Source organism: Bufo bufo, chromosome 3, assembly GCF_905171765.1.
Source record: "Bufo bufo chromosome 3, aBufBuf1.1, whole genome shotgun sequence".
Lineage (NCBI taxonomy): Eukaryota > Metazoa > Chordata > Amphibia > Anura > Bufonidae > Bufo > Bufo bufo.
Window position 1 is genome coordinate 318,635,026 of NC_053391.1, and position 26,848 is coordinate 318,661,873.

The following is a 26,848-nucleotide window of genomic DNA, read 5'->3' on the forward strand; positions in this document are numbered from 1 at the left end:
GGCGGAAAAGAACGTTCTATCCATCACTGCCATCCATCTAAAGGGTACAGAAAACATACAGGCGGATTTTCTCAGCAGAGTAACTATAGATCCGGGGGAATGGGCCCTAAACTCAATCGTATTCGAGCAGATTACTAGGAGGTGGGGGACCCCCAAGATAGACCTGTTTGCATCAAAAAAGAACACAAAGGTCCATCCCTTTTGCTCCCTAAACCCAAGAGACAACCCTTGGGCGACAGACGCATTTTCAGTCAGGTGGTCTTGGGATCTAGCCTATGCCTTCCCCCCTTGGCCATTAATACCCAGGGTGCTGCAGAAAATAAGATCGGACCCAGTAACAGTAATACTGGTTGTCCCGTACTGGACAAAAAGGAATTGGTTCCCAGTGTTAAAAGAACTAGCTCTGGAAGAACCCTGGATAATCCCCCCACAGGAGGACATTATCTCTCAGGGTCCAATTCTTCACCAGAATCCAGGTCTTTTCAGACTATCGGTCTGGATCCTGAACGCGAAATCCTAAAAAGCAGAGGGATATCAGAGAAAGTCATAAACACCCTTAAGTCCAGCAGGAAAGAAGTTACTTCTGCAATATATCTTAAGATATGGAAAAAATATTGTAGTTGGCTAGGCCAGACTCCTCCCGTAAACTCTTCTCCCAATATTAAAAAAGTGCTAGACTTCCTCCAACGAGGGTTAGATCTGGGCCTTAGACCAAGTACTCTCAAAGTACAGATCTCTGCTTTGGGGGCTTGTTATGATACGGACCTGGCCAGTCACAGGTGGATAAGAAGGTTCATAAAAGCTGCCTCAAGATTGAGACCTTCCCTAACCCCCTAGGACGCCTCAATGGGATCTAAACTTGGTCCTAAAAAAAACCTTACGAATTCGCCTTTTTCTCCTACGCAGGATATATCTCTCAAACACCTATCTTTAAAAGCTGCCTTCCTAGTGGCAATCACTTCAGCCAGACGTCTGGGTGAAATCCAGGCGCTGTCCTGCAGGGAACCATACCTCACGATCTTCCCGGACAGAATAGTTTTACGTTTAGATCCAGGTTTTCTCCCAAAAGTGGAGTCAGACTTTCACAGAGACCAAGAGATCATCCTTCCATCTTTTCCCAAGGACGACCCATCACAAGATCAGTTCCAGCTCCTGGACGTCCGGGATACTATCATACAATACCTGGACTCAACAAAAGAATTTAGTAAAGATGATAACCTTTTCGTTCAGTATGGGGGTCCAAACAAGGGGAAAAAGTCATCCAAAGCCACGATTGGAAGATGGATCAGATCTACTATTATTTGCTGCTACCAGAAGTCGGGTCTAGATAGCCCCACGAATATAAAAGCTCACTCTACAAGAGCTATGGCGTCTTCATGGGCAGAAAGAGGAGGTGTCTCCCTTGACAGGATTTGTAAAGCAGCCACCTGGTCGAATATAAGTACTTTTATCAAACATTACCGGATTAATGTGTCAGCTTCTGCGGATTTAACCTTCGGTCAGAAGGTTCTACAAGCAGTTACCCACCCTATTTAATAATCTGGTAGTTCTCATAGTAGAGCTGTCATGGTGGACGAAATGGAAAGACCGTAATTAGACTTACCGGTAATTCTGTTTCCTTGAGTCCACCATGACAGCCCAGATTCCCCCCCCCCCCCCCCCCCCCCCCCGAGATTTAAGGAGGGGTTGAGTATGAATTAATACTCAAAAAGATAAATAAAAAAAATTATATATTCATATACTTGCCTAGGTTAAGGCTACACCCACTTGGTAATTTGGAAAGCACTGAGGGTGAGTGTGGGTGGTGGCCTTTTAAACTCTGTGTGTTCCTGCCCCTACAGAGGTCAAGGGTCAATCTCATAGTAGAGCTGTCATGGTGGACTGAAGGAAACAGAATTACCGGTAAGTCTAATTACGGTCTTTTTTACAGATGAGACTAAACTAAAGTAATTAACATGAAGGAGGGCAGTATACTGCTACAGATGGATCTGGATAGATTGGAGGCTTGGGCAGAGAAGTGGCAGATGAGGCTTAACACTTACAACTGTAAGGTTATGCACATGGGAAGGAATAATGCCACCCGTACATACTAAATGGTAAAACACTGGGTAACACTGACATGGAAAAGGACTTAGGAATTTTAGTGAACAGCAAACTAAGCTGTAGAAACCAGTGTCAGGGAGCTGCTGCCAAGGCCAATAAGATAATGGGTTGCATCAAAAGGGGCATAGATGCCCGTGATGAGAACATGGTCCTACCACTTTACAAATCCGTAGTCGGACCACCCATAGAGTACTGTGTACAGTTCTGGGCTCCTGTAAACAAGGCAGAGCTGGAGAGGGTACAGAGGAGGGCAACTAAAGTAATAACTGGAATGGGCGGACTACAGTACCCAGGAAGATTGTTAAAATTAGGGATATTCGCTTTTAAAAAAAAAAGACAAGGGGAGATCTAATATGCTAAAATATGGAGAGGGAGGGGGTAGCTAAAAAAAATGAAATAAACAGCATCAGTGGAGCAGCCGATAAGGATGAAAAACTTTATTCCACTATTTTACTAACATGAATAGGTCAATAATGAATATTGATGTGGACTGCAGTTTGGATTCAAGCAATGACCCTTTGACTACCCAGAGCACAGCACAGGAGGTGTTGTGTTTGTACAAAGCATAGTCTACCATTTGAATATACAAGTGAAACTCGAAAAATTTGAATATCATGAAAAGTTCATTTATTTCAGTAATGCAACTTAAAGGGGTTCTACAGTTATCTGGATAGATCATCAGATCAGTGGGGGTCCGACACCTGGGACCCCTGCTGATCAGCTGTTTGAGAAGGCAGCAGCGCAGCGGCCTTCTCACTGTTTACCGCTGGTCCACTTCCTGAATTTCATGGTCGCTGTTATGGCACCCAACAGGTGAGTTTAGTGATAGGACCCGTCTTATAGAGAGCGCCTTGGCGTGCGGCAGAAGAGCTCAAATAATTTTGTAAAAAATGTATTTGCTAAGCATCTCTAATTTATTAGCATAGCATTGGCAATACAATATACCTTTGTACTTTATTTGGTTTGTAGAGTGCTGTTGCATTATGTGTTGTTCTATATGTATTTTCAGCCATAGCAACGTGCACCTGCGCATTGGGATGTGCTGACCCACACCCCTTTTTTTGTTTTGTACCGCTGGTCCAGTGACGTCACGACTAGCATCAACTGGCCTGGGCGGGGCTAAGCTCCATTCAAGTAAACTGAGCTTGGCTCCACCCAGGCCAGTGATACTAGTCGCCGCGGCGCTGCCTTCTCAAACAGCTGATCGACGGGGGTCCCGGGTGTCGGACCCCCACCGATCAGATGCTGATGATCTATCCAGATGATAGATCATCAGTTAAAACAAACTGTAGAACTAACATATGAGAGAAACTCATTACATGCAAAGCGAGATATTTCAAGCCTTTATTTGTTATAATTTGGATGATTATGGCTTATAGCTTATGAAACCCCAAAGTCACAATTTTGAGGTACCCTTTACTCAGGGGGTATGGATTAATTAGCTGACTAGAGTGTGACACTTTGAGCCTAGAATATTAAACCTTTTCACAAAATTCTAATTTTAAGCTGCATTAATGCAATTCCTTTTAATTTGCATTACTGAAATAAATAGACTTTTGCAATACATTTATCAATGTATTTGCACTTTTTTCTGCATTGTGTGTTAAAATTGTCTTATCTGCTGTGAAACACATTTATTACCCAATTATGCCAGAAATTAGAGCCACTTCTGCCATGCACATCACTTTAAAAGAGTGGAATGAAAGGCGGTTGTGACTTGACACCTAGACATTTAGACACATTTATGAATTGCTACTTTCTAAATTCTGGAGCGTCTATCTTCTATGTTGTGCTGCTCCTCAAATTTTTTTTTAACAGAGGAACAACGCAACATAGCCATATGAATAAATGCTCCCGAATTGTAGCTGCTCTGTGGAACACAATTACTTACTAAGGCCTCTTGCACACGAACGTTGTGCATCCGTTCCGTGCGATGGGGACCGCAATTTGCAGTCCCCAATGCATGGGCAACGTCCATGCTGCAGCCGGGACGGATCGAGACCCATTCAACTTGAATGGGTCTGTGATCCTTCTGCACAGCAAAAAAATAGAACATGTTCTATTTTTTTGCTGTGCGGAGGCACGGATAGAAACGCCACATAGTGCTTCTGTTCCGCATCTCAGTGAATGGGTCCGCATCCGTGATGTGGAGTGCACATCGGTTTTCACACACAGGTCTAGACTGGTGTTTTTCTACACTCTTGAGCTTTTTGTATTTTTGGCAGTAATGCCAGCTGCAGAAGAAGCTGAAGGGCCATTGGATATATGAAACACATGCCACACAAGGCTTTTTTTTTTTTTTTTGCAACTGATGTTTTTGTTAATGTTTTATTAAACTGCTGCAACAACCGCAACTGGCATTTTATTTAGTGGTAAAAGAACATCACCAACAAATTTGTGTGTGTAGGAACCCTAAAAGAAAATAACACTCAAGCAAAGTCCATACATACTGTACAAAAGCCAAAAAGAATTGCTAGAAATCATTTTCTGTGTAGAGGATAATCTTCTTCGGTGTCCTGCACAGTACACACATTGTATCAGAAAAATAAAATGTTGGTGCCTAAAGGAGATCAGTACAAAATGTGGACAGCATGGTAGCTCAGTGGTTAGGACTGATGCCTTGCAGCACTGGGGTCCTAACATCTGCATGGAGTTTGTACGTATGTTCTCCAAGTGTTTGCATGGGTATCTTCCCACACTCCAAACACATACTGATAGGGAATCTAGATTGTAAGCTCCTCTGGGGATCGTGAGCGATGGCCCATCTGTAGGGTTGAAAGTAGTTTAATCCTTTCCCGACCACCCAGTGTAAATTTATGTCGGCAGCCGGTCATTTAAAAATGGCACCTACGGGCGTCTGCTGTTTTAAACAGCAAACACCCGACACTAATGTCCACGACCAGAGGTAATACTGGTCATGGACTTTTAACCCTTCAGATGCAATGGTCAAATGTGACCTCGACATCTGGATGCCCTAAAACCCGGAAGTTTGTGATCAGGATCGGGGGAGCTGGAGCATGTTTGCGGCAGCCCCTGTCCTCTGTATTTTAGTTTCTATGGAGCGCCCGCATGTGTCAGGGCTCCATAGGAACATAGTAAAATTCTCATTGACTCTAATGTTAATGCAGTGTAGTCTGAGACAAGCAATATGATGATTCCCTATGGGAACTATAAAAAAAAAATTCAAAATCGAAAAATTCAAATCACCTCCCCTTCTGCAAAATATAAATATGTAAACAAAATAAATACACATCATGGGTATCGTTGCGTGCGAAAACTCCCATAATATTAAAACCTAAAAATATTTTCCCCGTACGGCAAACAGCTAAATGGTCGTTTCTCTGCCCACAAAAAAATGTAATAAAAAGTGATCAAAAAGTCGTACACACTCCAAAATGGTGTGACCTGTACTTTTCAATGAAAGTACAGATCACTCTGCAAAAAATGAGCCCTCACAGCTTCGTACACACTAAAAAGTGGTCAGAATATGGTGATGAAAAAATAAATAAAAAATTTTAAGTATTAAAACCCAAGAATAATTATACATATGTGATATCACCGTGATCATACTGACCTGGAGAATAAAAGTGACATTTTTTTTTAACCGCATAAGAAATGGTGTTAAAAATAAAAATCATAAAACTGTGGCGGAATGGTGTTTTTTTTGTTTTGTTTTTTAAATAATTCCACCCAATTTGGAATTTTCTTTTCCACTTCTCAGCACATTTTATGCAACACTATATGGTGCTGTTAGAAAGTGCATCTTGTCCCGCAAAAAACAATCCCTATGTAAATTTCAAAAAAAGGAAAAAGTTATGGCTTACAAGCGGCTGGGAGTAAAAAAATGAAAACAATGGAAAATTTCCCGGTCATTAAAGGGTTGAAGTTAAAATGATATAGGAAAAAAACTGTTTATGTGGAAAATACTGTCACCTGATGGACCCACTATATGCCCAACATAATAAAAAGTCAAAAAAGGGCTTATCATGACATCTAATTTTCATTGCTCTGAGTTACAGCCAAGTTAATGAAGTGTGACGTTATCCACTGTGCTGGTCATAAATTAGGTAGTTTGTACGTGCCTCTGCCACAGAGGTTATGGATGCATGCACTCACACAATGTGAACAATAACATTTTATTACAAATCCTACATAAAACATCAAACGTACCTCACTGTAAAGTGTTTATCGCAGCTGTGTTACAAAACCTCATATCCCATAGTGTGTTGGACATATTAGCTGTGTATTGCCAACTGCAGTAAACAAACTGTCCCCAAGTTTAAGGCCGAATGAACACGGACGTGAGCGGTCCGTGGTATCCCGGCCTGGCATCCTGCTGAGAGCAGGAGCGCACGGCGTCATTGGTTGCTATGACGCCATGCGCTTCATGCCTCCGCTGCACTACAGTAATACACTCGTATAGATCATACCAGTGTATTACTGTAGTGCAGCGGCGGCATGAAGCTCCCGTCCGTGTTCCGCTGCCTAAAGAGGAGCTTTCTGGGCCTCAGGATAGGCCATCAATATCCAATTGGCAGGGGTCCAACACCCTGCCAATCAGCTCTTATGCTGTCACAGCAGTGTCGCAGTCTTGGTGTGGTGCGCCGTGACACATTGCCGTACATGTCGTTGCCAGTGGCAACATGTGGTTATTAGCATGTGCGTGATCTGCTCCGGTTTCTCCTGTTCCTTCACTGTCTGGTGCGTGAAGGGTTAACCACCTTTCTGGGAGTGGTCACTAGGTGCTTCTTATACCTGTGGCTGGAGGCCAGGAGTCAGGCTACTTTCACACTAGCGTTCGGGGCTCCGCTTGTGAGTTCCGTTTGAAGGCTCTCACAAGCTGCCCTGAACGGATCCGTCCAGCCCTAATGCATTCTGAGTGGATGCGGATCCGCTCAGAATGCATCAGTTTGGCACCGTTTGTCCTCCGCTCCGCTCAGCAGGCGGACACCTGAACGCAGCTTGCAGCGTTCGGGTGTCCGCCTGGCCGTGCGGAGGCAAACGGATCCGTCCAGACTTACAATGTAAGTCAACGGGGACGGATCCGTTTGAAGTTGACACAATATGGCGCAATTTTCAAACGGATCCGTTTGCATTGTCATGAACAAAAAAAAAATAATTTTTTATTTTTATATATTTTTTTTTTCATGGTAATGCAAACGGATCCGTTCTGAACGGATCTAAGCGTTTGCATTATAGGTGCGGATCCGTCTGTGCAGATACCAGACGGATCCGCACCTAACGCAGGTGTGAAAGTAGCCTCAGTTGTACTCCAGCCTTGGTGTGTGCTGGAGTTATGCTCCTGGTCTGGATTTGCCATCTCCCAGTGTGAAGGACACCTAGTGGGACATCAATGTCATCCCATTGTTTCCCTGTGTCACCTTCCCTTCCTATTATGTCTCAGTGATTGTGAGCCAAAAACAGGACTGAAGCCTCCACAGACATAAGGAATAAGGGAAAGATCTGGACCTGTTCTGTGTTTAGAGTCGCACCTGGTTTTGGCTCAAAATCATTTACGGAAATCACTGACGTGTGAATGAGGCTTTAGTCATGAATTTAGCTGTATGGGGCTGCCGGGGATAGCCGAGCATTCCTAATCAATTATCTCTAGCAGATGAAAGGAGTGGCAGTGCACATGCATGACCACTGCTCCATTTATATGGGGGAACACAGGGCCCCCATTCTCGTAATCAGAGGGAGCCCTGTTCAAACACTTATCTCCTATCCTGTGAATAGTGGATTTGTTTGTAATTGGACAACAACCTTTAATACACCCCCCCTCACCCCCAACTGATCACACCAAAAAGAACAAAAAAAGTGTTTCATTTCTTCACCTCTAATGCCTTGTAACAGTTTTCCAACCTACTGAAGATTAAAAAGAAAAGTAGTAAAATGCTTTCAAAAGCTAGAATTTATTTCTATTTAAATTATTTATAGTACTTGCCCATGGCAAACATTTAGATTCCACATTTGAATTTTGTAGATTTCAATTCTTAAAGGAAATCTATCACCAGGACCTTACACCGCATTCCAAATTAAGTATAATTTTCAAGTCATCCACCGTTAGAGTATATATCAAATTTTATTGAACAAACTTCCCAATGATAAAATGCTAATGTTCCAAATTATTATGCACAACTGCGTTTCAAACATTTTATAGGTTGTAAAGAACTAAAAAGGGTCATTTGCAGCATTAAGAGGTCACATTTACTGAAATCACAAGCTATTTCAATCAAATACATGTTAATAGGCCGTTACATGTCAATGTTTTTTAGATCACCTTCACAATTCTTGCATCCATTGAACTTTTTGGAGAGTTTCTGCTTGAATTTCTTTGCAGGATGTCAGAATAATCTCCCAGAGCTGCTGTTTTGATGTGAACTGCCTCCCACCCTCATAGATCTTTTGCTTGAGGATACTCCAAAAGGTTCTCAATAGGGCTGAAGTCAGCGAAGCATGGTGGCCACACCATGAGCTTCTCACCTTTTATGTCCATAGCAGCCAATGACTCAGAGGTATTCTTTGCAGCATGAGATGGTGCATTGTAATTTATGAAGATGAATATGCTACGGAAGGCACTGTTTTTTTTTTGTACCATGGAAGAAAGTGGTTAGTCAAACTCTATGGGGGTCATTTATTAACCTGAAATACGCCTATACTAAGCACATTTCAGGCGCAATGGTTAGTTGCGCTGCAATATGTGACTTTTCCCCTCTCACGCCAGGTCTAAGAGTGGACGTGGCATGGCTAGGGAAAGGGACGGTTCTCATTCATCATTTTCTACACCTGTTTTAGTCTTAGAAAATGGTCTAAATGTAAGCTGGCTTACATTTAGAAGCGGTGCTGGATACACCACAGGGGCCTTATTAAGACTGGTTTCTAAAACACAGATCTTAATAAATGACCCCCTATATACTTAGCCAAGGTCATTTTCACACCTTCAGGGACCCTAAAAGAGCCTACCTGCTCTCTCCCCATGATTCCGGCCCAAACAATGACTGCGACTCCCTCCTTGCTGATGTCGCAGCCTTGTTGGGAGGATGGCTATCCACTACTCTATCCATATGGACAAACCAGGGTTGTAAATAAGACAGTTTGAAAATTATTCTTCATGTATGTCAGGGCCCACTGCAACCATTTCTGCTTGTGAGCACTGGTTAGGGATGGCAGAATAGTAGGTTTATACACAAGTGCAAGCCTCTTGAGATTTGGGAGACTCCTGTTTGCTGCTTTGTAATGGCATTTTAGCAGCTGCTGTTTTAGGCCGAATGCACGCGGCCGAGAGCGGTCCGTGGTATGCCGGGCTGGATTCCTGTTCAGAGCAGGAGCGCATGGCATCATTGGTTGCTATGACGCTGTGTGCTTAATGTCGCCGCTGCACTACAGTAATACACTATACAAGTGTATTACTGTAGTGCAGCGGCGACATGAAGCGCACAGCGTCATAGCAACCAATGACGCCATGCGATCCTGCTCTGAACAGGAATCCAGCCCAGCATACCACGGACCGCTCTTGGCCGCGGAACACGGCCGTGTGCATTCGGCCTTAATCTGATGAATTTGTCTGGCAGAAACCTTCCTTATTATGCATTTATTTGCACAAAGTAGTCTGTGCTCTGAATCAGCTACAGATCTCTCCACAGTACGATCACGCTAAAAGGGGTTATCCATGTTCTCAAACAGTCCCCTCATGTGCCGGGCCCCTCACTGGGAATATATTTACCCCGCTCCCCGCACCACCGCTGCTGCTTCTCCCTGTACACAGATAAAAACATCCGGTGTCGAGGGCTAGCAGCCAATGGCAGGCGGGGACGGGCCTCCCCAACGTCATCCGCGATGCCAGGGAGTCTCGTCCCCATCCCCGCCTGCCATTGGCTGCTACCCCCCTGACACCGGATGTTTTTATCCATGTACAGGGAGAAGCAGCAGAAGCGGTGCGGGGACCAGGAGCAGCGCAATTATATTCCCTTTGAGGAGCCCGGCACATGGGTGGGCTGTTTGAGAACATTGATAACCCCTTGTCAAAGGTATTGCACTATTTGATGCTTTTCGGCAGCAGAGAGATCCTTTTTCTTTCTCAGATTACTTAAAACCTGTCACCTGCTTAATAATGTGGAACGTCCCATCTGGGATAATGGGGGCATATTGCTAGGATATGCCCCCATTGTCTGATAGGTGCGGGTCCCACCTCTGTGACCCGCACCTACACAGAGAATGGAGCGGGGAAGGTTGTGACTGGAGGATCCTGGGTTTCCACGAGTCCGGCACGCCCAAGCGCTCTTCCCATTAATTTCTATGGGGCTGACTGAAATAACTGAGCCAGTAGGAAAAAATAAAATCTAGACTCCTTATGTGCAGCACTACTCACGTATTACTGAAGATAATAGTCCAGAATCATGTGGACAGATTCCCGTTAAAGGACTATCCTGTTAGAACAATGTATCTGCCTATCCACTGAATTGAGGATAACTGTTAGATCAGTGAGAGTCCAAATTCTAGGATCCCTATCGATCATGAGAACTTGGATCCTTTGTCCCCTATTTGAGTGATGGTCGAACATGTGGACCACTGCTCCATTCAGAATTTATGGGACTGCCAGATATAGCAGAGTACAATCGAGAGAGAGAGAGGGTGAAAAGGTGTGCATGCTCGACCAGTGCTCCACTCATATGGGAGAATATGGCCCCAGTTCGAATATCCTGTGGAATGAAGATAACTTGTTCTAACTGGCAAACTCCTTCTGAGTGGCTGTGCTACAACATGTAGACTGGATTTTTATAAAAATCCTTGTTCACTTAAAGAAAGAACAGTGAACTTGGCCTTAAAGAAATTGTCCAGCGATCAACTGCTGTCAGTGGGGAACCCATTGCCAAGTGTTCAATTCCCTTGCAGTACCACCACAATGATAGCAGTACATAGTCCTCAAACATGAGTTATACACGTACTGCATGGATGAAAACTACATGTGTAAATCCAGCATATCCACAGAGTGGGGCAGGTACACTACAAGACCGGCACTAAAGTCAACCGTAGTACAAGGTCTGTTGGCACAAAAGGCTCCAGATTAATTAAGAGTCACAGTGCATCTGACCAGTCCATGAGCCAAAATTTCAAACAAACACCAGCTATGAGCTTCCTAAGCCCCACTCGCTTTGAATTGTCAAGAACACTGAAATTGTGGTGCAAATATGACATGTACTATAATATACTTTTTGATGCCACTGCTGTATAATGATCCATTTCTCTGAGCCCAAATTGGAGTCAGCAGGGAGGAAAAATATAAAGTCCTTTCTTTATATTTCCCATTCCTTTAGAATCCACTCATGCCTGAAACCAATCTTAAAAGGGAACCCGTCAGCTCCCATATGCCACCCTCGCCGAGTGCAGTATAGTATATACCAAGAACAAAAAGCTCTTCCATTTACTGTTAAAAGGTACATGGCAGCTGTTTGCTCAGAATCACAAATAACTATGCAGAAGTCCATGGTTATTTTATTTTTATTTTGATGCATCTGTCATATACCCCTGGGACTGGACGATGGGAACTGGACAGCTTAAATTTCACATAAAGCTGCATAGAACAGCTGCATGGAAAATTGCTTCCTGCTGCCTGAGAGAGGATATAGCAGTCCCAGCACTACAGGACTACACCAGTGTAAACGATGACCCTTCTCAGTCCCTTTGTTTGTGCTTCTTGTGCTTTTTTTTCTTTTTCTTTGAGGTCTTTTTGCTTTTCTCTGTATGGCGTCTCTTCTTTCTGGAGGGCTCAGAGTCTGAACCGTCAGAACTTCTGCCTGATGAGCTCTCTGTTCCTGAAGAATCGTTCTTTTCTTTCCGATGCATTTTTCTCTTCTTTTCCTGCAAATGAACGGTAGAGCTGGTGAGACACTAACCAATATAGAGCGCTCGGTTTAATCAAGCCAGAACTTTCTAAGAACTGAAATAATTACCGTAAGACTTAGCCTTTATTAGATATATTAAAACATACCATAGAGTGCCTTCTAAAATAGGGGTCAGGGTACAGGTAAAGAAATCTGAACCCTACAAATGGAATGGATCCCGTATCAGGAACCTCCTATATACCATAAGAAGGCCCTGACATCAGGTTAGAGCCCACCACCGTTTGTACAAGTGAATATGTGATTACCAAAAAATTGCACAATTTGCCAATGCCCAAAAAAATAAAAAATAAAAATATTTAAAATCGATATGCCAGATAACGTAAAGATACACAGAATGAAAACGGATCCCCTTAGTCAATTATTTAGTCAGGCGACTACATCATATGAGGTCAACTGTTGAACTTGATACCTCGGGCAACCACCTGGGACAGACTAAATTATTGACTAAGTGGATCCGTTTTCATTCTGTGTATCTTTACGCTATCTGGCATATCGATTTTTTGGGTATTGGCAAATTGTGTGACTTTGTCCCATTTCAAAAAATAATTTTGGGCATCACATATTCACTTGTACAAACTGTGGTGGGCTCTATCCTGTTGTCAGTATCGGGTATATAGGAGGTTCCTTTGTAGGCAGGCTATAAAGATTAGGGAAACATCAGGGTTCAGATTTCTTTCCCTGACCCCTGTTTTAGAAGTCACTCTATGGTATGTTTTAATATATCTAATAAAGGCTTAATGGAGGCAGTCTGTGAATAATTATATTGTTCTTCACCACTATTATTATTTGGACCCCCTGACTGTGAATTCTTTAAGAACTGAAATAAGAATTGTATAAATGCAGAGGCCAAAGGGCATAGCTTCAAATAAATCATGACACCCTCCGGCCAGACACTCCAAGGAGCAAGTTGTACTGTGTAGTCTAACTCTCAAAATACACCTTTCACAGTGCTAATCCATGCTCATCGAGGATAAAATAAGAAATACAGGGACTGCAACCAAAGCCTCAGACGTCAGCAGCTTAAATAAGACCGTCCACGTGGTTCAACTCCTAAATTTAATTGCGGAACTACTAATCATACTAGAATCACATCGCTGGATTAGGTGATTATCAAGTCACAATTTTACCTTCTTTTTTTTCTTAACATGCTTCTCTGTTTTCTTGTGATCACCCTCATCATCTTCTTCCTCTTCTGGTACTAAACTGTATTTCGTTCCTCCAGGCTGCATGAAACAATCTTTAGCAAAGTGACCTAAAATAAAAATAAAAAAATATAAATATTTAACCTTTTCAGGACCAAGCCATTTTTCACCTTTCTGCCCAGGCTATTTTTAGCAAATATGACATGTGCCACTTTATGTGGTAATAAGGGTACTTTCACACTTGCGTTGTTGGATTCCTGCAGGCAGTTCCATCGCCTAAACTGCCTGCCGGATCCGTAAATCCGTATGCAAACTGATAGCATTTGTAAACTGATCCGTCTCACAAATGCATCGAAATACCGGATCCGTCTCTCTGGTGTCATCCGGAAAAACGGATCCGGTATTTTTTTTTCCTCATATTTTTAAAGGTCTGCGCAGACCGGGAAACCGGATCCGTTTTTCCGGAACACTTGGTGCCGGCTCCGGCATTAATGCATTTCAATGGAAAATAATGCCTGTGTTCCGGAATTTTGGCCGGAAAAAATACAGCAGCGTGCTCTCCATTCAGAATGCATTAGGATAAAATTGATCAGTTCTTTTCCGGTATTGAGCCCCTAGGACGGAACTCAATGCCGGAAAAGAATAACGCTAGTGTGAAAGTACCCTAACTTTAAAAACACCTTTACTTATCCAAGCCATTCTGAGATGGTTTTCTCGTCACATATTGTACTTCATGACAGTGGTAAAATTGAGTCAAATATTTATTTATAAAAAAAGATTTTTTTTTAAATTTACCAAAAATTTGGAACAATTAGCAAATTTTAATTTCTCTACTTTTATAATAGTAATAACTCCAAAAATAGTTATTACTTTACATTCCCCATATGTCTACTTCATGTTTGGATCATTTAGTGAATGCCATTTTATTTTTTGGGGACGTTAGAAGGCTTAGAAGCAAATCTTGAAATTTTTCAGAAAACTTCCAAAACCCACTTTTTAACCTGTTACGGACACAGGACGTACCTGTACGCCCTGTGTATTTCCGATCACCGCAGGGCGGTGATCGGAACTGGGTGCCTGCTGAAATCAATCAGCAGGCACCCTGGGTCAATGCCGAGGGGGGTCCTGTGACCCCCCTGTATCGGCGATCGCTGCGGATTAACCCCTTCTATGCCGCTACCGCAGCATAGAAGGGGTTTGTGTTTGAGGGAGCCCATCGAGTCCCTGCGCTGCTGTGGCGGGGACTCGATGTCTCAGAAGGCAGCCCGATGCCGTGCAGAGGCTGCCCAATGCCTTGCACGGCATCGGGAACTGCCTTCTACTGGAGCCGAGGAGATCCAACCTCAGGCTGGGTCTCCTAGGCAACCTGTTTGTGTACTACTCACTGTAGTACACGAACAGGCAATGCATTACAATACAAATGTATTGTAATGCATTGCAGAGAGGATCAGATTCCCAAAAGTGAACATCAGAAATAAAGTAAAGAAAAAAAAAAAAAGGAAAAAAAAAAAGAAAAAATAAGTGTTTTTAATAAAATTAAAGTAATAAATTAATAAAGTAAAAAAAGATTTAAAAAAAACACACATATTAGGTATCGCCGCGTTTGTAATGACGGTCTCTATAAATCTATCACATGATCCACCCTGTCCGATAAATATCATAAAAAATAAAAATGGTGTAAAAATATAAAAAATAAAAATGCAATTTTTGTCACCTTACATCACAAAAAGTACAACAGCAAGCGATCAAAAAGGCGTATACCCCCCAAAATAGTACCAATCTAATAGTCACCTCATCGCTCTCAGACTATGGAGACAATAAAACATGATTTTTATTTTTTATGAAATCAGTGTAAAACTTACATAAATAAATAAAAAAGTTGAGATATTAGATATGGCCGCGTCCGTAAGAACTCTATAAAAATATCACACATGACCTAACCCCTCAGGTGAACACCGTAAAAAAAAAAAAAAAAAAAAAAAAAAAAAAAAAAAGAGTTTTTTGGAGAAACTGTAAAAATCTTTTTCTCGTCTTTTCCATTGGGGGACACAGACCATGGGTATATCTTAGGCCATTACTAGGAGGAGACACTATGCAAGTAATAAAAAACCGCTCCTCCTCCACTGGCTATACCACCATGCTCCAACAGGACGACCTCAGTGCGTGCAAAAGCAGTAGGAGAAGGAGATCAGAAACCAAATATTAACAAAGAAAAGCAGAACCAAGGAACACCGCCATCGGGCCGTTAACCATAAGGTCTAACTAGAATAGAACTAACCCCTCCTGCAACAGACAAGAATGGGTGGGAGCTGTGTCCCCCAATGGAAAAGACAAGTTTCACAAAAAAAAAAAATCTCCTTTTCTCGCCCATTCCATTGGAGGACACAGACCATGGGACGTCCTAGAGCAGTCCATGGGGTGGGAAGACCAGCACCTCCAGAGGGAAAACGTCCAACGGTTAAACAGGAACCACAGCCTGCAATACCTTGCGCCCTAGGGCAGCATCAGCCGACGCCAAAGAGTGCAGCTGGTAGAACTTTGTAAAGGTATGTAAGGACGACCAGGTGGCCGACTTACAAAGTTGTGATGTAGAGGCTCGATTGCGCCTAGCCCAGGAGGCCCTGGTGGAGTGCGCGGTAACCCTCGCTGGGGGAACCCTACCCCGGGACCGATAGGCCATGGCAATAGTCGACCGAATCCACCGAGCCACAGTGACCTTGGAGGCCGCCAGACCCTTACGAGGCCCATCGGGAACCATAAAAAGGGAGTCCGAGCGGCGAAATGGGGCAGTAACCGACAGGTACACCTGTAAAGCACGGACAACATCCAGAGAATGGAGAGCGCGCTCCTTGGGGTTCGGCGGGGCAAAAGAATGGCAGGACTATGTCCTCATTAAGGTGGAAGGCAGAGACCACCTTGGGCAAAAAGGAAGGGACATGCAGATAGGCGTCCCGGATGTCCACCGACGCGAGGAACTCCCCTGGAAGAAGAGAAGCAATAACTGAGCGGAGGGATTCCATCCGGAACCTCTGCACCCGCAGGGACTTGTTTAACAGCTTCAGGTCTAGGACCGGACGCACTGATCCCTCCTTCTTTGGCACTACAAAGAGATTTGAGTAGAAACCTGCCCCCTGTTCCTCCAGAGGAACTGGGACAACTACTCCCCTGACCAGAAAGGAAGAAACCGCTTGTCAAAGGCCCAAGGCTCGGGCCGGATCCCCCGGAACACGAGACGGAAAGAAACGTTCCGGAGGTCTGGAAACAAATTCTATCTTGTAACCGGAAGTTACAATTTCCAGGGCCCAGGCATCTTGAACATGAGCTCTCCAGACATGCTGAAAGGAGAGAGGCGGTGGGGGCGCCCCTTCAGGCGGAGGACTGCTTGGGAACCGCGGGGTGGGCAGAACTCCCCTGGAACTGTGCCCGCGGGCGCCAGGAAGGTTGAGGCTTAAAGGAAGGCTTCTTGCGGGAGTCCTGAGAGCCGCCGGAGGAGGGGGCTGTCGCAGACCTGGAGGAGGAGAAGCGCCGAAAGGACTGGTTTCTAGAGCCAGAGGGGCGAGCTCTGAAGGCGCGCTTGGATCTAGATTGGGGCAGGTGTGTACTCTTGCCCCCCCCGTAGCGTCAGAGATAATCTCATCCAGCTTAGCACCGAAGAGCCTGGAGCCCGCAAAGGGGAGGTTAGTGAGGGAGCGCTTGGAGGAAGCGTCGGCGTCCCAGACCTTCAACCAGACCTCTCTGCGCTGCGTGACTGAGAGGGCCGAAATCCGCGCAAAGAGATGTCTGACGTCCAATGAGGCCTCACAGAGGAATGTTGTCGCCTGGGACATCTGGAGGATGAAGTTTAGGGTGTCCGCAGAGGCATCCTGCTCCGCGAGGTCCTGATGATGGCGCTGCAACCACACCGAAAGCGCCCTGGCTATCCAGGCCGAGGCGAACGCGGGCCGCAGACCTGTGCCCGCCAGAGAGAAGATGGCTTTGGAAAGAGAGAGTCCAAACGCCTGTCAACGGAGTCCTGTAGAGAGGACCCGTCCAGGACTGGTATTGCCGTAATTCTTAGCCAATCTGGCCACCGGCGGGTCGACCTTAGGAGGAGAAGACCACTGCTGCAGGTTATCTGCCGGGAAAGGATAAAAAGAGTATCCATGCGCCTTGTAGCAGAAAAACTGTGATTAGGGCGTTCCCAATCCTTAGAAAGGACCTTGGCGAACTCGCCATGAATGGGGAATGTGACTGCCTCCGGTTTTCTGGAGTGGAAGAGGGGGAATTCCTGGCTACTAGTAGAAGGAGGTTCCCCCTGGATGTCAAAGGTGTCACGTACCGCCGTGACCAAGTCTGCCACCATGGTGGAGAGCTTAGGTGAGGGTTCCGGCTCAGTGTCCTCGGACCTTTCCCCTTCAGACCTGTAATCCCTGCGAGAGGGAGAGGCTGAACACGCCTCCAGGCGAGGGGGGGAAGCAGAGTCATCCGAGGAAGGGATGCTGCTGCGTACACTGCCTCTTAACGGTCGAGCGTCCTCTGTGGGGGGCACCGGGAGGTGGAGCGGTGCTAACCACAGGCACCGCAAGCGGTGGATCAGTGGCCGCCATGCGTTCCATAAAGGCCATGGCCGCGCGCGAGACTTGGGCCAAGTCCGCGGCCGCCCTAGCTATGGCAGAGGCCCAGGAGGGCTCCACGGGCTCCGAAGGGGCGGAGGAGGGACTGGGCTGGTTTGGTGGAGGGGGGAGGAGGAGGTGGATGATCCTGTCCCGAGGCAAGGCAAGAGTCACAGGAGCCTGTAACCGATAGTGGCAAGCAGCAGACCTTACAGGATCCCAGTGGGACCTGAGGTGTCGCTTGAGATTTTTGGGGGGCCCCAGGTCTTGGCATGATGGCGGCAATCCCGGAGTTTTGCTGAACACTATCTGTCCCTGTGAGGAGCTGGACTAGCAGTCAAGCGTGGAGAGGCGCTGAGGCAAAGCGGAAGCGCCGGAGCTGACACGATAGACTCCGCCCCCCAGTCGCGTTTTTTTCACACGAGCGGGAAATATGAAAAAAGGCAGACCCCGGCTCCGAAAAGGGTTCACCGCCAGGATGCAGGGGACAAGAAGGAATCCCTCCTCCCTCTCAACCAGCCGGCCCTCCCAGATCCACAGGTAAGCCCTAAAGAACAGTGTGAGCACGGGGGGAGGGGGAGTTTGCAGGAGAGCCGATGTACTTATCTGAGTCCTGCAGTCTTCACCCTCTGTTCTGGACCAGTAGGGGGTCACCTCTTCAGTCATCTGGCACAAGGAGTGGCAGTGCACTGGATAGAGGGCAGGACTAGGTGACCCCGGATCTGGTAGGCCACCGGAGCTGCAGGTCGAGCCCGGTTCCACTTATCTTCTGGGGGGAAAGGGAGGTAGCCGGGGACGGCCATTCGACCCCGGCGCTCGCTCCACTGAGAGACCAGGGACGCACCATGCGACCCTGCGTTCTCTGTTTAGAAAAAAACAAACAGGAGAAGAAAAAACTACAGGGACAACCCTGCAGGAGCAGGAGTGTCACCTCCTTATCCGACACTAAGCTAAAACTGAGGTCCTCCTGTTGGAGCATGGGGGTATAGCCAGTGGAGGAGGAGCTGTTTTTTTTTATTATTTGCATAGTGTCTCCTCCTAGTAATGGCCTAAGCTATACCCATGGTCTGTGTCCCCCAATGGAATGGGCGAGAAATATATATAAATACGGACTTCCGGTTCCGGCGCTGAGATGCAGGACACGGAGTAAGAGGGCTCCGATAATCTCTCACCACAAAAGCGCACCCGCTTACATTTTAACGCCGGACAGAAGACCTAGAGGAAGGGGAGAGGTCTATCGCATACCTGGATACCTCGGTTCATGGACCGATACCTCCTGAGAAGCGGGAGCCGAAAGATCACAAGTGGCACAGGTACACGCAGGGAGAATATGGTCAGCAAGATTGCGGATTCCCGCTCTACTTCGCTAGTGGCTGACCCAGAAACAGAAACGCTTTCCTCCACACAGCAAGGAGAAGCTCTGGGAGCACAAGTGATCGATGATAAGACGCTGGCCATTGAAGTGGCTAGACACCTGGCGCCTGACATCAAGGAGACATTATCCAACACATTGTCACAGTCTCTACATGAGCTTCATGAGGCGGTAACTCAACATGATTCCCGTTTGGATGAATTGGAGCGGAGGGTAGCCTCGATAGAAGATATATCTGCCAAGTCTGAGAGGGATGCACAGGACTTATATAAGCAGAACATAATTCTGAGAGATCGTCTGGAAGACCTTGAAAATAGGTCCAGGCGGAACAATTTGAGGCTGCTGGGACTGCCGGAAAGCATTAAGCCACAGACTCTCATGGACATCTGCGAACGGGAGCTCCTATACGCACTGGGCTTGGAAGACAGACATAAAGTAGAGAGAGCCCACAGAATTGGTCCTAACCCAGACGCCCAGAGGCCACAAAATACGGGAAGAAACCCCTAAACCTCGCCAGATCATCATGAGATACCTGGATTATAGCGACAAAGAGGCGATCCTAAGAGCCTTCAGAGCAAGGAAGGAACCCCTGAAGATTAGGGGAAACACAGTCTTATTATTCGCCGATTATTCGGCGGCGGTTGCTCGACAGAGGAGGGACTTCAGCCATGTTTGTACGGCTCTCTACGGACAACAGATCAGTTTCCAGTTGCAATATCCGGCGCGTCTGAGAGTGACCCTAAAAGATGGCACTGTGCGGAAGAACTGCTTCAACGGCTAGAGGGCAAGGAAAGAAGAGAATACCAGAATTCAAGATCTGTCATCTCTGGAAATCGTCCGGGACCGAATGGCAACAAAGAAGAGAAGGTACTGGTGAGCCAGGATTGGAACGACGGCGAGATGGAGCCCATACCGAGAGGCCAACGCTCACCAAGCTTAACTGTCAAGTTATAAGGTCCCAGGCAGACACACAAGGAAGATGGGTTAATGTAGTACTTCAAGTCCAAGGGTCCCAGTACAGTATATATAGCATTTATGGTCCTAATTCCAGCAATGCTCAATTCTTCAGGGAACTAGAAAAAGAGCTGCTAAAAGACCAATGCCCCAACAAGATAGTAGGGGGAGATTTTAATTCAGTAATAAAGGATCTGGAGGATAGGAAACGTAATATGCATAGGGCTGATGGGAGTAGGTCGCAAGATAAAGTCCTGGAACCAATGATGCTAGGGGCGGGGTTGATAGATCCTTGGCGCCAACTTCATCCGGACGAGAGAAGTTTCACCTTTTACTCCCATGCGATGGATTCGTGGTCCCGTATAGATTATATTCTGGTGCACCAATCTCTGCAGGGGAAAGTTGAGTCAGCTGACATTGGTGATATGGTTATTTCTGATCACGCGCCTGTGGAACTGTTCCTGAGGGATTCTTATCCCCAGAGTCCGGATTCCATTTGGAGATTTCCCTCACATTTGACTTCTAATGAGGACTTTGTGAACAAATTAATAGGATGGTGGGAAGAATACCAGGACACCAATAAGGCTCATATAGATGATCCGGAATTGTTCTGGAATGCATCCAAGGCGGTAATAAGAGGGAGGATTATGAATCTCGTTTTCGGGTTGAAGAAAAAAAATACAATACAGTTAGACAGGGCTAGTAACAAAGTCAGACAAACATACACCACCTTTGTTGACAATCCTACCGGGGAAGAGAAGAGGAAATGGACCGAAGCGCCAGCAATGTGAAAAAAATACATAAGGGACAGGGAATCTCTGAAAATCACCTCATTTGAAGCCACCCTGCATACATTTGGAAATAAGGCCGGACGTCTACTTGCTAACTTGGCTAAAGGACGGAGACAACCCAAGTTCATCCCCAGTCTTAAAAATGTGAAAAATGAAGTGGTCAATGACCCATCTGGTATTAACAGCATAGTGGAGGAATACTATAGGGCGCTATATAAAGATGAGACTCAAAACGATCTCACTGACACCCTCCTTGAACAAGTTAGGCTACCGACAATTAACCAGGATCAGATTGCGTTTTTAAATGAAGATATTACGGTCGAGGAGCTTCAATCGGTAATCAAACATCTAGGGAACTCTAAAGCCCCAGGACCTGATGGCCTCACGGGGGAATGTTATAAAGCCCTAGCGGCACAAGTCTCACCAACCCTAGTGCGTTTATTCAATGAGGTACTAAAAGGAAATGCGCATCCTGATAAGGAGAATGTTTCCTATATTAAATTTCTGCCCAAAGCAGGGAAGGATCCCCAGCTACCGGGTTCGTATAGACCCATCTCCCTTATTAATGTTGACACTAAGGTACTTTCTAAGCTGATGGCAGACAGTCTAGCGATATTTCTGCCTACCCTTATTACACCTGAACAGGTGGGATTCGTCCAAGGACGTTCGGCCGTAACAAACATTAGAACAGTAATGGCAGTCCTAGATAAGGTGAATAGAGATCCGAAAGTAGGAGAAACCCCAGCCATGCTCACGTTAGATGCAGAGAAAGCATTTGATAATGTTAGGTGGGCCTTGATAAGATGGGTTTTAGTGGACCCTTTAGGATGTTCTTATCCAGGTTGTATAGTAACCCTAGTGCGAGAGTGTACACACAGGGCTTCCTTTCAAAGCCTTTTCCTCTACAGAAAGGCACACGGCAGGGGTGCCCTCTGTTGCCCCTCCTCTTTAACCTGGCATTGGAACCCTTGGCAAGGAGTCTGAATCAATCAGACCTATTTGAAGGGATAATGGTAGGGGACAAGCAGCTGAGGACAGCATTATTCGCAGATGACATTATCCTCTTCTAAGCCAAGCCACAAAGTCATATGGAGAAAATTTTTGAGGCGCTCAAGGTTTTTGGCTCTTATTCAGGCTATAAGGTGAACACATCTAAATGCGAGTTGTTGACATTATCGCTGGAAAAGAGCAGGCATCTAAGATGGTTGTCCCGTTTTTCTGTTACACAAGCTATCTCCCACATTACATATTTGGGGATAAAAATAGGGAAGAACCCTCATTCACTATACCAGTTAAATTACCCTCTGCTGATAGCCAAAATAGTAGCAGACCTGACTAGATGGAAAAATTTACCTTTATCACTGGCGGGGAGATGCCATCTAATTAAAATGATGGGAATGTCTAGGCTCCTATATCCACTACAGACCATCCCATTATTGCTCAGACATGCCGATATTAAATTGCTAGAGAGCAGGTTTACTAGATTTCTGTGGAATGGAAAGAAACCGAGAATCTCACTAGAAAAACTAAAACTGAGTAAAGAGCACAGAGGATTCAATTTCCCAGATGTACGAGGGTATAATGTAACGTGCCTTAGCACAGTGTTTCCCAACCAGTGTGCCTCCAGCTGTTGCAAAACTACAACTCCCAGCATGCCCGGACAGCCTTTGGCTGAGCGGGCATGCTGGGATTTGTAGTTTTGCAACAGCTGGAGGCACACTGGTTGGGAAACACTGCCTTAGCAGACATATCTTGGACTGGGTCAACAAAACATCATTCTAATGTTAGATTTGAGTGGAAAGACAGCTGGCCGCATAATGGGACCTGGTAGCCCTAATGCATACTAGTCTATCCAAACTTCTGACCTCAATAAAAAGGTCACTGTTACTGAGAGACACAATAATAGCATGGAAGATACTGAGGAAACACTTTCATCTATCATATCAGATTTCCAAACATCTACCATTGATACGTAACCCTGGCTTTAAGCCGGGTAGTAATGACAAACTCTTTCAGAAATGGATACAAAAAGGGGTAACAAAATTGGGAGATCTATTTAAAGAAGGAGAAAATCGCTGGGCCACGCTGCAAGAACTTGAGAAAAGATGGGGACTACGGGGATTTAACTACCTACCGTTTCTGCAAGTTAAGAATTACTGTAGAAATCTTTCTAGGGACCTCTCTCAGGAGTGGAAACAAAAGGAGTTTGATTCTCTCCTTAGTATTAAGATTAGACCCACTATAACGTTACTTTATCAATTGCTACGGGACAAATGAAAATGAAAATCGCATGAAAATGTTCAATAAATGGGGACAGATATTGGAAATAGAGGAGATCTCCAAACACGTATATGCAGGTCTGTCGGCCTTATATAAGGCGATAACTAATGAAAAATGGCGAGAAACCCATATTAAAATATTGCACCATGCAATATATGGGTTTAACTTACCGCACCAAAGAGGGGACCCAGAGCGATTAATAGCATGCCCCAAATGCAGATTGCCGAAGACAGATCTGTTCCATGGCTTATGGAGCTGCCCCTCTTTGGAGAGGTTTTGGTCAATGGTGGGCCAGATCCTTCGGCAAATTAGCAGCTTTAGAGGAAGCATTACTCCATCTATTGTAGTAACACATATGGATAAAGAATCAGAGACATCAGAAGAGGAGGGAGGAGAATCGACAAGGGTTCTCTCACAGACGGGACAGGTGCTTTTGATGATAGCCAAACAAACTATTGCGGGGAAGGCTTAAACCTGAAATACCAACCAGGGAAAGGATTCTCACACAACTGAGACATACATTTCATTTAGAATGGCTTGAAGCTCTGAATAATAAAGAGCTCTTGGGTAAAAAACTATATCGGGTGTGGAAAAAGTTCCTCCTGGCGCATGTTCCCGAGTCGGAATATCCAAAGGATAATGTCCCCATTGGTACTTGATTAAGGATCTGAAGGATGGATTGGAAAAACTGAAAGTGGGCTAAAATCAGGCTAAAACAGGATCTAATCAAAGGTGTGCCTTTGGGTGAAGGGGTGAAGATGGGCTGAGATATGGGTTTGGACAAGGTTAGGGTTTGTGTTCCGTTTTTTGTGCCAACACCTAAATGCAATGCTTATAAGTGTAAGTAACAATGTACATGTATAATGATTCATGTTCTGCAATTATTGTAATTGACATGTATCTGCTGATCAATTTGTCTCAACGACAATAAAGATTTGTTAAAATTTTTTATATATATATATATATATATATATATATATATATATATATATATATATATATATATATATATACACACACACACACACACACATACATATACACACATATACACACACACATATATACATACACATATACGGTGTACAAAAAGCCATTTTTTGTCACTTTACATCACAAAAAGTGTAATAGCAAGCAATCAAAAAGTCATACGCACCCTCAAAATAGTGCCAGTCATCTCATCCTGAAAAAAAAATAAAAAATGAGCCCCTACACAAGACAGTCGCCCAAAAATATAAATAAAACTATGGCTTTCAGAATGTGGAGACACTAAAGAATAGAATAGATAGAATTTTTTTTAAATCCTTTGTTATGTAAAACTGAAACAAACAAAAAAAAAGTAGACATATTTGGTATTGTCGTGTCCGTGACAACCAGCTCTATAAAAAATACTACATGATCTAACCTGTCAGATGAATGTTGTAAATAACAAAAAAATAAAAACTGTGCCAAAACAGCTATTTCTTGTTACCTTGCCTCACAAAAAGTGTAATATAGAGCAACCAAAAATCATATGTACCCTAAAATAGCACCAACAAAACTGCCAAACTATCCCGTAGTTTCCAAAATAGGGTCACTTTTTTAGAGTTTCAACTCTAGGGGTGCATCAGGGGGGCTTCAAATGGGACATGGTGTCAAAAAACCAGTCCAGCAAAATCTGCCTTCCAAAAACCGCATGGCATTCCTTTCCTTCTGCGCCCTACCGTGTGCCCGTACAGCAGTTTACAACCACATATGGGGTGTTTCTGTAAACTACCGAATCAGGGCCATAAATAGAGTTTTGTTTGGCTGTTAACCCTTGCTTGAGTGTGGATCACATGAGAGGTTAGGTAAGGGCTCATTTTTGTGGGATAAGGTGACGGTTAGATTGGTATGATTTTGGGGGGCATACACCTTTTTGATTGCTTGGTGTTGCACCTTAAGTGATGTAAGGTGACAAAAAAAAAATATTTTTTTTGGACGGTGTTCACCTGAAGGGTTAGGTCGATACAGACGCGGCGATACCCAATATGTCTACATTTCTTTTTCTCCCTTTTTTTTTTTTTATACTTTATTTTGGGAAAAGGACCCTTTTTTTTTTTTTACTTGAAACTTTAAATTTTTTTGTAAAAAAAAAGAAACTTCAACTTTTGGGGGTCTGTATTGTGATGCATTGGCTGTAAGTGTATGACTGAATGTAATACACTTCAGCCTGCTTGCCTGTGAGATCCAGGGGGCTGGATCTCACAGGCTGTCACGGAAGGCATCTGGTTACCTTCCCTGCCATCGGCTCCCCGTCACAGCAGCACGGGGACCCAATGGCTGCTCCGTCCCTGCAAGGACATCGCACGTGCTGCGGTCAGTGCTGACCGTAGCACATCAAGGGTTAATGCGCCAGCATCTGTGTTTTCACCGATGCCGGCGCATATAGCAGGGGTCCGGCTATCAGTGACTTCCGGACCCCTGCCTGTGATCGGGCTCCTGCACCCGCCTGATCAGCGTGCCGTACATGTACGGCGCTGGGCGTTTAAGGGGTTATCTCATGACTGATGTAAAAAATGAAAATCAGACATCATAAAGTACAGGACAATCTCTTTCTAACAAAGCTAGAACCACATATAAAATGTAGGTTAGTTGTGCACACCTCATATGGAAGTATATTTATATACGTAGACTTTTCTGGTATATAACATTCAATATTTATTATACATATATACACTGCTCAAAAAAATAAAGGGAACACTTAAACAACACAATGTAACTCCAAGTCAATCACACTTCTGTGAAATCAAACTGTCCACTTAGGAAGCAACACTGAGTGACAATCAATTTCACATGCTGTTGTGCAAATGGGATAGACAACAGGTGGAAATTATAGGCAATTAGCAAGACACCCCCAATAAAGGAGTGGTTCTGCAGGTGGTGACCACAGATCACTTCTCAGTTCCTATGCTTCCTGGCTGATGTTTTGGTCACTTTTGAATGCTGGCGGTGCTTTCACTCTAGTGGTAGCATGAGACGGAGTCTACAACCCACACAAGTGGCTCAGGTAGTGCAGCTTATTCAGGATGGCACATCAATGCGAGCTGTGGCAAGAAGGTTTGCTGTGTCTGTCAGCGTAGTGTCCAGAGCATGGAGGCGCTACCAGGAGACAAGCCAGTACATCAGGAGACGTGGAGGAGGCCGTAGAAGGGCAACAACCCAGCAGCAGGACCGCTACCTCCGCCTTTGTGCAAGGAGGAACAGGAGGAGCACTGCCAGAGCCCTGCAAAATGACCTCCAGCAGGCCACAAATGTGCATGTGTCTGCTCAAACGGTCAGTAACAGACTCCATGAGGGTGATATGAGGGCCCGACGTCCACAGGTGGGGGTTGTGCTTACAGCCCAACACCGTGCAGGACGTTTGGCATTTGCCAGAGAACACCAAGATTGGCAAATTCGCCACTGGCGCCCTGTGCTCTTCACAGATGAAAGCAGGTTCACACTGAGCACATGTGACAGACGTGACAGAGTCTGGAGACGCCGTGGAGAACGTTCTGCTGCCTGCAACATCCTCCAGCATGACCGATTTGGCATTGGGTCAGTAATGGTGTGGGGTGGCATTTCTTTGGAGGGCCGCACAGCCCTCCATGTGCTCGCCAGAGGTAGCCTGACTGCCATTAGGTACGGAGATGAGATCCTCAGACCCCTTGTGAGACCATATGTTGGTGCGGTTGGCCCTGGGTTCCTCCTA

General features: G+C 45.1%; 1 protein-coding gene across 2 annotated transcripts in view; it reads right to left on the bottom strand.

Moving 5' to 3' along the window:
* Nucleotides 1–11,583: 11,583 nt before the first annotated feature.
* The window catches only part of ZCCHC17 (zinc finger CCHC-type containing 17), a 39,361-nt gene continuing 24,096 nt past the window's right edge, over nucleotides 11,584–26,848 (bottom strand). For both annotated transcript variants that reach the window (XM_040424318.1, XM_040424319.1), the window contains exons 7-8: nucleotides 13,133–13,257; nucleotides 11,584–11,961 (exon numbers count right to left, since the gene is read on the bottom strand). In XM_040424318.1, the coding sequence (XP_040280252.1) occupies nucleotides 11,776–11,961; nucleotides 13,133–13,257 (311 nt within the window). In that variant the 3' untranslated portion in view covers nucleotides 11,584–11,775. The remainder of the gene's footprint in view (nucleotides 11,962–13,132; nucleotides 13,258–26,848) is intronic.